The sequence below is a fragment of the Pygoscelis adeliae genome, unplaced genomic scaffold (genome assembly GCF_000699105.1).
Source record: "Pygoscelis adeliae isolate BGI_AS28 unplaced genomic scaffold, ASM69910v1 Scaffold434, whole genome shotgun sequence".
Classification (NCBI taxonomy): Eukaryota; Metazoa; Chordata; class Aves; order Sphenisciformes; family Spheniscidae; genus Pygoscelis; species Pygoscelis adeliae.
The window spans coordinates 39,548-51,563 of record NW_008824660.1 but is presented as its reverse complement, the minus strand read 5'-3'; the positions used below and the strand labels follow the sequence as shown (position 1 = coordinate 51,563).

The window sequence follows — 12,016 nt, the reverse complement described above, 5'->3', positions numbered from 1 at the left end:
TTTCTGGCTTGCACGGGGGCGTTCGGGGACACTTACCGTCTCTGTAGGACTGCAGGGACTCATCTCCCCAGGACGGGGGGAACGGGGACAGAGGAGACCGTGGAATGCTGCACTCGGACATGGGGGTCATGCTCTTGCGAGGCACGAAGCCGTGAGCTTCCCTCTCTCGGCTCGGGGACGAGGGCTCCGCTCCCATCGCCGCTTGCAGCATCGGATGCTCCGATGAGTTGGCCAACAGCTCCTTGAGGATGTTAATGGGCGAGATGGTGAGTTCCCAGTTGGTAATACCAAAGTCTCTCAGGTGGGCTCTGGCGTGGCTGGAGAGACCCGCTCGCGTGTCGAAACCGGCCCCACAGAATTCGCACCGCATCAGGCTGAAAGTACTCGGGTCGAAGTTTGCAACTGCGGAAAGAAGGACAGACAGTCAGCGCCACCGCCGAAACCCCTGGATCAGGCCTCCGAGGGGGGCGTTTATTGCACCCGAGACAACCACACGCCACCGGTTGTGCCGTGGCCACCACGGTTCAGGTTGACCACAGTACCATACGTACCCAATTCTCGATGGGAGGAGGAAACCCCACCGATTTAAAACAAGAAAATAGAAAGCACAGTGAATTGAATACATACTACCTTTTTTCTTCTTCTTTTGGAAGGAAAATTTTTGCTCAATAGCTTTCACTTCTTCCGCTGAGATGAAGTGACGGACGTTGTAGCTCACCCCCACCCTGTTGAGGTGGCCCCGCACGTGGTTCGCCAGCCCGATCCCGTTGTGAAACCTGTCTGGGCAGTAGGGACACTTCCTCTCCTCGTTCTTCAGCATGGGCGAGTCGGAGTCCAAGAGGTCATCAAGCTCCAGAGGACCCTCCAGAGGAGAATCCAGTAGGAGCATATCCAAGGGAAGGGGCTCTTCCATCATGAATTCCCGGGAAGGGAGTGTTGTTTTCTTCTTGAGCGGCTTCCCCCGGGGCCGCTTCGTCGCCTTGGGGTGCAGGTTCACCTCCTCCAGGAGGACGATGGGGACCATCTTCCGCAACTGCTGCTGCTGCTCCTCCGAAGCTATCGAAGAGTCCGTGGCTTTCAAGGTGTCTCTGAACGTCCTCTTGAGGTCCAAGGCAGCTTGAGGGATGGTGACGGGCTTGATGCCTCTGTTCTCGCTCAAATCCATTTCTGTGCTTACGGAGATCTCCTCCTCCATGCTCCCAGCATCGTTGGCCAACACCCACTTGTGCCTGAGCTCTTCCAGCCCCATCGGGTGGCTCCTGAGACCATCGCCTTCTCCTTCAAGGTGCTGAGCTGCTGCTTTTTTTTTCAGCTGCTGCAGAGCAAACTGGGAATAAGCTTTAGCGGAGGAAAAACCGGACAAGCCCAGGTTTTTATGCGGGGCAGCGTACGGAGCTGCTTTCCTGGCATGAAACCCTGGTGTCTGGTAGTCCTTTTTACTAGCCCCGTTGCTTTTGTCGAGTCTCGGGTGAGTTACGGCAAAACCGTGGACCCCTTCGTAATGCGATGTGCTTTCTCGGTGAGGTGGAGGGAAGAGCCGGTCTGCTTTGCCGAAATAATCCGTGTCTGCGAACCGGCTTGGCCTGGCCGGGCTGTAGGCATCTCTGCTGGTTCCTGGTTGATTGGGATCATCCTCGTACACCTCCGTGTCCCAGGAGAGGTGGGAATGGGCGTATTTCATGTGGTCCTTGAGGACGTTCTCGTTGGGGGCCGGGAAGCTGCAGAGCATACAGGTGCTGAGCCCTTTGCCGCTGCCTTGAGGTGGCACCTGCATCTGCAGGGACACGTGTTCATTTGGTTTGAAGTGTTTGTAGATGCCGTGCACGGGGCTATCCCGTATTTCTCCGCTGCCCGCGCTTCCGAAGAGATTCATGTTCTTTGCCCCTTGGTCCTTCCTCTCCTTGACGTGCATCTTGGCGTGCTGGACAAAGATCTTGGAGGAGTTTGTACCAAAGACACACTTGGGGCACTGGAGCCGGGCTTCCCGACCTTCGTCTGGAAACTCGTTCAACTTCTGGATCTCTTCGATAATTTTTTCCCTAGACTCTTGGTGGAGCCTTTTGTGCTGCTCCAAGGACGTGGGGTCTCCAAAGGCCCATCCGCACTCATTGCAGCAGAATTGACACTGCCCTCCCAAAGCATCTCTGTCTTGGTCCCTCCCTGGTCCACGATTATGCTGGAGCATGTGATCCATCAGATGTTCCTTCTTCTTGAAGTAAATGCTGCACTCGATGCAGGTGTACACTGTAGGGTCCTCCTCCGGACCCAGCTCCTCTTTCCCCTGCTCCTCCAGCAAGACGCTGCACACGTAGGGCCTCATCTCGATGTCGTAGGAGCTGCAGGGAGCAGGCTCCAGAGACATCAGTGGGATCCGCTCCACTGAGTCTTCGGCATTTACCGTCCAGGACTGTTTGCCGACGGTGAGGTCCGCGCCGAGCTGAAGACCCGGCTTCTGTATTGTCCAGTCGGCCACGCTGACAGGGTTGATCTCGCCCAAGTCCGAGTTGACCATCAGCCCCTTCCTGTGGGACGAGGAGCTCTCCAGGGATTTGGACTTGCCGAGGACAGGGTTTAGCGTTTTTCTGAACACCGTCGGAGTCAGCGGAGGAGGCACTTCACGCACAGCCTGTCCCCGAAAGGGCAAGTTGGTTGCTACATCTGTCGGCTTGCTTATGTCTTTGTAGTGAGGACTTGGGCTTTTGTTGGGTCTAGAAATCCAGTCGACCCTCTGGATTCCTCTCTTGCTTTTATCTAAGTGCTCTTTGCTGAGGCCTTCAAGTTGCTTTGGTTCATTTTTAAGATATTTCTCTTCCCCGCCGCCAACCGATGCCCCCGCACAAGGGCTGGGCGTCTCTGCTGCCGCCTTGCCACCATCCAGGTCCTCGGAGTCGCTCTCCAGTTGCTCAGGATCCACCTGCACAGTATTTACAACCTGGGGCTCCACGGCGAACGCCGACTCCTTCACGCACCGCACGTCCTTCGAGTCCTTCAAGCCAGAGAGTCTCTCTAAAGTGCTTTCTTCTCTCCCGTCGCCCGCTCTCGTCTCCAGGGCGGAGGTGTCCCAGGTGACGCTGCCGGACACGGTCATGTTTCGCAGGTCTAGGGAGCTCCTGGCATCCGTTCTGTACAAAGCCTTCTTGAACTCCAAATGCTCTTCATTCGTGGAGCTGCAAGTAAGTTTTGAGAGTCAGTAACCGGTTAACGGGATAATACAAACATTTCCATTTACAAAAGGGTTGTCCTGGAACCAGAGCGAGCCTACGTGGTGTTACAGCATAACACAGGCTGGGAATTTCACGGTGACTCCCATATCGCCCAAATTGTTAAAGACTTGGCACAAAAACAAGCCCTTGGCCATGCGCAGCTAGAATAATTTCTGCATCTTCTTCTGGGCTTGCTCCAAGCCCATTGCAGCGATGGCTGTAGCTGCTCCCTACGGTGCCTCTTCCACGTTCGCGCCAGGCACAACAGGAGCGTTGGGTTCCCATCACCACATCCCCAATTCCTGCCATGGGCCAGAAGTCACCTTTCCCTTGCTCCACCCCCCCTCTCTGCTTCTCCTTCCCTTTCCCTTGCTAACTCCTCGGGTTGCTCGGACACCTTATCGCCTCCTTTTTTACGCAGCCCGACAGAGATATTTGCTCTTAACAATGACACTTGTCCCTATCAGGCCAAAGAACAGGCCAACGAGCTCTTCAAAGTTGCACAAAAACAGATTTAAGTGTCAACGTGGACCATTCCAAAGGTCTCTGGGACCAAAGGATGGTTTGTCTCCATGATTAAATGAAAGTCCCTGGGTGATCCCTCTCCACAGCAGGAGCGGGGAGTCTTTCTTGCCTGTGCAGAGACCTCAAGCCACAGTGGGATCGAGGTGGTTCCTCCCCATCCTCTTCCAAACCCTCAGCAAGGACCCCAAAGCTAGGAAGACCCCACATCAAGCAGCTGGAGAACGTGAGCCTCCATGGGGTGAGCTCTACAGCGGGACTGGCTGCCCCATGCCACCCAGACGGGTGCTGCTGGTACCACCACGGCACTGAAGACGTGTTGGGTGTTAGAGAGGGGCCGAGCACACCCGTGGGCAGTCCCAGCCCGGTGGTTTTGAAAGTCCTACATTGGGCTTGGAGGCTTTCTCCTGGAAGGAGGGACATGGTGAGGGCCATGAGGGTGCCACAGAGGCACTTGGTGTTCTCCGAGATGCCTCGAGGGATTGGAGACACCTGCACGGGACCAACAGTTATGAGACAGGTTCTGCAAGAGCCTCAAGCCCTTCTGCTGGGGTGGCGAGAGACTCGTTGGGGAAGCAGAGGGCCTTGACTGGCACCAGATCCCCCCATTTAGGCTTCTGAACTGGGCCCAAGAGGCCCAGGAGCCCCGATGTCCCTGATGGCAGCTTCACAGGGGTTTGGCAGATGCCGGCTCTGGGGCCGAGCAGACACGGGCCATCCGCTGAGCTGCAGAGCGAGGCAAGACTCCTCCACGTCCCCATCCCTGCCCTGAGGATGCGACCCAGCTTCTGTCCTCCACGGCCAGCTTCATGCCTGGCTTCTCCCTCTACACAGCGCCCGTGGCACGGATGCACGGCCAAGAGCCGGATGCAAACCGCCACATCCCGGCTCCTGCTCCCTGCTAAACCATCCCTAGGGAAGAAACCTGCCAGACCGCAGAGCCCGACACCCGGAGAAGCCCGGTGACTCGAGACCTCGTGCAAGGAGCTGCTCCAGGGCCAGCAAAACACTATCTCACGGGTCAAGTTGTGCTGCCAGGAGAACAAAGCGCCTTTGTTGGAGACAGCAGGGCTGCCAGTTCCACATGGTTCTCGTGCTGCCTCTCTCTCTCCTTCCTTTTAAACCTATTTATTTCCAGCTCGTTCCTGGAAAAAGCCAAGTTTAGGGGCAAACCGACCCTCACACCCCACCGCAGTCACCCTCCCAGCTCCAAACCTTTCCCTATTTTTACTCGGGACAAATTACTGTGGACTGGAGGACGGGCTCGCCATCGTCTGTGGCTTGATATCAGGGAAATGTGATTCCCATGTGCACCGTAAACCCTGCAAACGTTATTAAAAATAACTCGCTAAGGAAACCGCTGGCCCAGGAAGGATCAGTCAACAGCAGATACTAAAATAAGCCCATTAAAACGTGCTGGGCATTGGTTGCATTGCTAAACAGGCTAAGACAGAGAGCGATTCTGAGCCAGGCACGGGTCCCCAGTGCCACGAGGGACAAGGACCCTTGCTCTGCATTAGCCTTGGGCTGGTACCCCAAAATCTGCCTTTTCCAGGGTGCTCAGAGCTATTTGGGACACCCCTTAACAGCTTCGGGACACCCAACGCAATCAAATCAAGCATCCACCTCCCAGCGTCTCTCTCCCTCGCAGCAGGGACAGCCCCAGCAGCACCGAGGGGAACCCGGATGGCTCCGAGGGGTAATTCAGGGTAGGCAGAAGCAGGGTGGTTTGTTGGGAAGCGGGACAAACGAGATGAATTAGAGCAGCCAACACTGCTCTGCAGCGAGGGGACTGTGCTGCCTGGCTCCGAAGGGACCTGCTGACGTCCTCGGTGGCGGGACAACCCTCTTCGGGGACAGCCAGGGAGATATTTTGGGGCTTTGTGTAACTGGAGTACCAGTAGCAAAGGGAGCACTCTGGGACATCCCTTGGGAACTTACCCGAGTTCGGTCCTGTGAGCTGTGGCTGGGATGGCACCAGAGAGGGCAGGATCAGGCTCATCTGCAACAGAGAGGAAAGCTCCAAGGTCAGTGCCCAAGTGAGGCTTCTTCAACGCAATTTGCAATAAAGTGATTGTATTTTTTGAGCGTGTTAACAAAGCTTTCCCAGCAGATAAACCCCCTCTGCTCCTGCTGCCCGTCCTTCCCTCCTACAGCCGGTTCCGGATTACGGGAGGATTTCCAAGCCACACTTAAGAGGGTTTAATCCCACGCACAACTATTTAATGTATAATCGTTCCTGCAGCTAAGCAGTTTAACGGGAAGATGCACACGCCGCTGGCCGCACTCTCACCACCCCTGCTTGCCAGAGAGGAGTATCCGGCACGGAGCCATGGCCGAGCAGCTGGACAAGGGCTGTCTTGGTCCACCCCGTGAAGAAGACCAGTTCCCCCGGTTCTACGGATGGGGCTCACAAATCTCCCCGGTGTCGGCGTTGCTTCCCTGCCCTTGGACCGGCACGCAGGGTTTCTCCGGGTGCCCAAGCATCATCTGGGGCTTGGAGGAGCTTTGCTTCGCTCCGGTGTTGGCCGAACCCCCGGGATGGCTCCTGGGCTAAAATCACCTCCAAGCCTGCTCGCGAGAAGATGCAAGGCAGGATTTCAGGCAGCGACGACAGGGAGGCGAATGCCTCCTGAAGATCTGCAGGGCCTGCTGAGATATAATCAGACCCAGACACGTCCTTCCTCAAGAGGAGGAAAACCTTCAGCTGTCTCCAACGAAGACGCCTGGATCGAACCTACCTGGCCCAGAGGCTCTGTCAGCCGGGGCTGAGCTCAGGGCAGGACACGGGGGTCTCGCTCCTCACGCCGGATCCCCCCGCTCCTGATCTGGCCACGCGTTGCCTCGTCCCAGCTGTATGGAAAGCAGGGACTCGCTTGTTATTACAGGCGAGGCTGGGCGCTTGGGGAAGCCGAGGTGTAGCTGGGTGAAACCATGTTGTTTCCTGCTGCGAACCAGCCCCAGGCAAACAAGCCTGCTGCTAGGACAAGGAACTGTCCCGCGTCCCTGGTCCCATCATCGTCATCTTGGGTCATGGGCAGCCCAGCAGCCCGGCCCCAGGCAAGCAAGCTTGCTGTTGGGACAAGGAATTGTCCCCCGTCCCCCACTCCCGTCATCGTGGGTCATGGGATGCCCAGCAGCCCAAGAGTTGCCTGGAGCTCACCGGCGCGGTGGAAATAACCAGGAGGCCACGGGAAGGAGGTGTCCGCAGCTTGACGAAGGGTGCGGACACAGCACAGACCATGCCTGGGGCTCACAAAGGAAAGGGACGTGCGAGGAGCAGCTCAGCCTCCACCACGCCCCGTCCAACGACCCAGAGAGCCTTTACTGTTGAACGCAAATATGAGAGAGAGTGCAGGATCAAGCTGCACGTCCTGGGAAGGAATCGGGGAGCGCTTTGGAAACGCACGGCCAAGGAGATGGGGTTTGCTGCAGCTGTCTGCAGGCTCAGCCCATGAGAGCCTCTGCAGCCCAAACTGACCTCTGTCCCCTCCGGGATGGACGCAGCCGCTCACAGTTTGCATTTATTCTACGGATTACTGGTTACGTGCCGTAAAACCAGGAGGAATGTGGTATTCGTGCCACCACACTGGTTATGGAGATGGGGAGGGCAAGGCAGGACCTGCCCTGAAAGCAGAGGAGGGACGTGAAAAGCCAGGGTTGGCTTCCCATCCTTCTAATATCTTAGGTGAGCCACCTTAGAGGCGAGACTTTTAAGGCTGAGCATCTCCAACATGTAGGTCTCATCCGGAGATGACGGGGTTGGAGCTCTTTCATCTAGATGCAGAGCTGGGACCACGCACATCGCCGGGGTTTATCCGGCATCGGCGCTGTCAGAGCCCGTCCTGGAGAGGTGGCAGCACCCCTGGCTCCCAGGAGATCAGCTCCTTTGGACTTCAAAAATCATTTCGGAAAAAGCCGGCGGGATCCAGAGCCAAGCTGCCGAGGTCATGGGAGACCGGCAGTGTTCATTCAGGAAAGCCTGAGTCACCAACCGGCCGGGGTGGGAATGCCAGGGGAAAGGACGGGGGGGAAAAAAAAACCAAACAAACAACCCCAACCCTCCCAAATCGGCAGATTTTAAAACGCTTCCATAAATCCCTAGCGCGTGGATGGAGAGGGGCAGAGAGCACCGATCGCCGAGAAGGGACTGTGGCAGGAGCCTTCCAGGGACTCTTTTGTTCTCTGGAGCTCCAGCACGGCTCCTATTTTTAGAAACTGTCTCCTTTAGAGGAAAACATGCGGTGATTTATCTTTCTCCTGATGAGCACGTAACTGCACTCCCTGCAAATCCTGGTTTCTTGGAAACAGTGAGAGATGAGGGAGTTTAATGTCTTGGACTTAGGAGGCTCAAATTTACCCTCTATGGTAATCCAGCAAGAGCTGCTCCTCTAACCACAGGAGCGTGGCTGCAGCTTCTCCCGAGAGAGCACAGCGAATCTGAATTCATTTTTGAGCTCACGGCCTCTCCTCCAAGAGGCCGAAACACCCTCGTATCAGGGACACAGGTCTCTCCTCTCTGTTTTTCCTCTATCCCAAGAGTTAAAGCAACCCGGCCAGGACACCAAGACACTTTCAAAATCAAGCCATCACATGAGCCCACGGCCAAAACACACGCAAAAAGCCAGAGATAAGAGAAAACCCGTGAGTTTCCCAGCATGGGAGCGGTTACGCAGAGACCAGGAGCTCTCCTAGACGTGGCAGACCCGGCTCTAGACAAATTCGGCGATGGTTCCTTACATAACACGTTTCAAAGGTCGCGGACTGAGAAATACCGACATCTCCAGAAGAGCCGAAAGAGCCCCAACTCATCGAGGCTGTCACAATCAGGGTCGATAAGCAGAGGTTAACGGCACGCTCAAGAGGCTCGACAGCACATCAAGGTGCAAACATTTTGCCTAAACCCTTCACCACCACCCCAGCAAACACCAGGATGCACCTTGAGGTGCTTTTCCCCCATCACCACTCTCCGTGTGGCAGACGCTTCCTACGCAAAGGGTCAGGTTTATTTTGTACCGCATCTACTCAACACGTATTTTTTAAGACTAACGACACACTAAATGGTAGCTGTGATAATTAGCAAGGTTGCCCTGCTGCGTCAGGAGGTCACAGAGACGTTGCCAGATCCAACATCCAACGAAGCCAGCCCAATGAAGGTCCCCAACCATTGGGGACCGGAGGACGCGATGGATAAAGACAGGCTGGGGGAGCTGGGCTCCTTCTGCTTCAAGATGAGAGCATGAAGGTGCTGCCTACAGCCACTAGTCGGAGGGTGTAGAGAAGATGAAGCCAAACTCCTCCTGGACACGTGCAACGAGAGGACAAGGAAGTCACAACACGGGAAACTCTTCCCTGTGGGAGTGGGACAGCTCTGGGACAGGCCAGAGGGGTGGAGGATCTCCATCCCTGGGGTCGCTCAAAACCGGATGGGGCTTGAGCAACCTAACTTTGAAGTTGGCTGTGCTTCGAGCACAGGGGTGGGATGAAGACCTCCGGAGGGTCCTTCCAACCTCAATTATTCTGTGATTTTAGGATTAAAAGCCCAAAGAAGTTCAAGAGTCTAAAGCAAAGAGGTCTTTTGGGTGGTTGTTTCCATCAAGACCCCAGACCACCTTGAGACAGGGAGAGGATCTCTCTCCTGAAGAGTTCAGCCAAGAAACTGTATTCTCCTGGAAGTTTGCTGCCCAGCTCCCAAGAGGCGTCCAGTGACAGTTTAGAAGCGCATAAAGGAGCGAAGACTTAAAGAAAGCTCTAAAATACTATTATTTCCCAAACTTCAAACTGTGTAAGGCTCCACCCCCCGAATACAACAGAAGGTTTCCCTTCCATACAATCCTCCAAGATGGGAGGAAGGACACCTACCTGACCTCCAGGTGCTCTCTGCATCTCATATCTCAGCGATAGAGGCTGAGGAGGGAGACTCGGCTCCAACTCAAGCTCTCCAGCAGCTCCCAGATCAGCTGGGTTCCCACTGCAGAAGGACCGGCACTTCCAAAAGGACATCGGTCTGAGGATGGGGTGAACCCCTCTCCAGTCAGGGGAGGAAAAAAACCAGGCTCCTCCAGAGGGTGATGACTTGGTTTAGACCAGAACTGGAACTCGTCAGAAATGAAAAATTTAGCAACTTGGACAGGAATTTGCAATACCACTTGTCTGAGCAATCTGAGGGCTTCCAAAAGCCCTCAAAACCAGCCGATCACCTCCAAAAAGCCTTCACTGAGCCTACACGTGCTCTCCCAGGCTTTGTTTTTTCCCAGCCTATCTAAACGAGCTGAAAAAAGAAGCAAGAAGAGATATTTTAGCTCCTCTACAGCCAGGCTGAGGGACCTTGCCATTTAAGCAATGGTATTAGGCAAGGGGTGAGTTATTGCATCATCTTCCAAGTAACGCAAGGTGTCGCAAGGCATGATTTAGTTCTGGAATTAAAGACCAGCTCCTACTTAAGGCTCACGCTTTAATCTCGGGTGTTTAATTTGAGAGCAAAAGGTACCAGAAGAATCGCTCGTTGCCACCAGCAGCTGATAACAGCTTCTGCATATTGTAAATAACCTGGAAAAAAAAAAATTGGCTCGACACGTCGCCTTTCATCGTCCAAAAAAACATAAGAGCAACCAGTGGTGCCAAAAAAACCAGCAGACGGACCCGCACAGCAGGATTACTGCTCGACAGCAGTGGGAAAACACCACGTCCCCATGCCGTGGTGGGGCCGGAGCCGAGCAGCTGGGTTTTTACCGGCGTGCTACCACCCAACCCAACCATGGGGATTTCTGCTGCATCAGACGGCGCAGATTTGGGTTTGTTACCAGTGCAACGAGAAATCCCACGCTGGAAACGTTCAGTCACCTGGGGCTATATGATGGCCAAGAGATGGGGTGGGGTTTCCAGCCCCCAACACCACAGGAGATATTTAGCTCCCCAAAAGCTCGCTAGAAATGCAGGGAAGCAGGAGCTTCGTTTCCCACGTTCCAGCCCATCTCCAAATCCATCCCGCGGCCCCAAACTTGGCTCTTCCAGCCCAAAGCAGCCATGCAAGAAGACCTCTCCAAGGCTACGTCCATGCTGGCAGAGCCACGGCAGGTCCAACCCGAGCTGGGCTTGTGTTTGCAGTGCAAACAGTGGCGTTCGGTGGGCAAAGGTGCCGTCGGTACTTTTGCTCGGCAATCCTGACATCCCCGCGCATGAGCACGTGGCTCCGGGCTGAAAGAGGGTGACAGAAGAAGCAAACCATGGGAGATCCTGCAAAAGAGGGTGCAACCAGCAGCTCTTTCCTCTCCGACCCACTCTACATCGGACCAACAGCTCCCACGTGAAGGCAAGGGCTTTGCACGAGCGCCACGAGATGCTCCACGGCAGAGCTTTTCCCTTGCACAAGAGAAGACGACCGCCTGCACTCTGGTGTCCCACCGTCCACTGAAAGCACCTGGACGAGCAACCTGGGCGCTTTGCAACGTGTCGGGCTCAGTCTGAAGCCATCTGGGTGGCCACCCATACCAGATTCAAGCTCTTCGATGGTATTCCTGCCCCAAATCCCTGGGGTAGACACTACTCCTCCGTCCCAAGAACCCGGCATCGCTCCGTGCTCGCAACAGCCACTCTCCAGCAGAAATCATTTCACCCACAGTCTCACGTGAGCGTCCAAACGCTCTCTCCGGAGCCAGACGAGACGATTGCATTCTCCGATCCTTTGCTGTGGCTTGCCAGAAGCAAGCTGGAGATTTTGCTCGTGCTCCTGAATACAGACGAGCTGGCGTGAGGACAGGCTTTGCTGTGGGAGGGCTTGGCCAGAAACACGAACTTCACATTTCCACTTGAAAATGGGCACGTTTGGGTTTGGTTTTCCTGCACGTAGCTCCGGGTCCTGCTCCGACGAAAGCCCTCAGCCATTTGCAGATAGAAACGAGAGACATTTCTTTCTTCTTTGCGCTGCGTGGCAGTTCAGGGCAGTATTTAAGGACGCTCCTAAGCCTGCGGGCAGGTGACCTTGAGGACAGGAACTCTCCAAAGCACGGCGTGCTGGCAGCACATCGCGTCTCATCTGACTCGGGCTTAGCCGGCTGCTGACAGAGCTGGGGACGGTGCCGTTGTGTTCACGCGACACCGACAGCTCCCCGCGTTCGCTTCTGCTTGGGCTTCCCGGGAGCGACCTGGGTCACTTCACCCCTCTGCAGGTGCAGGGTGCTGGAATTTTGTGTATTTAAGGGCTGGAAATGCCCAGGATTGTGCAACCAGCATCCAGGTGCTGATATTTCTGCTGCTGGACTTTGCACAGGCGGGAAAAGACACCGCAAAGG

At 55.4% G+C, this 12,016-nt stretch overlaps 1 protein-coding gene across 1 annotated transcript in view; it reads right to left on the bottom strand.

Moving 5' to 3' along the window:
* Positions 1 to 12,016, bottom strand: part of WIZ (widely interspaced zinc finger motifs) — a 49,863-nt gene that overhangs the window by 12,370 nt on the left and 25,477 nt on the right. Inside the window, exons 2-4 of the mRNA XM_009322793.1 lie at positions 5,667 to 5,727; positions 631 to 3,167; positions 37 to 402 (exon numbers count right to left, since the gene is read on the bottom strand). Coding sequence (XP_009321068.1) covers positions 37 to 402; positions 631 to 3,167; positions 5,667 to 5,727 — 2,964 coding nt within the window. The remainder of the gene's footprint in view (positions 1 to 36; positions 403 to 630; positions 3,168 to 5,666; positions 5,728 to 12,016) is intronic.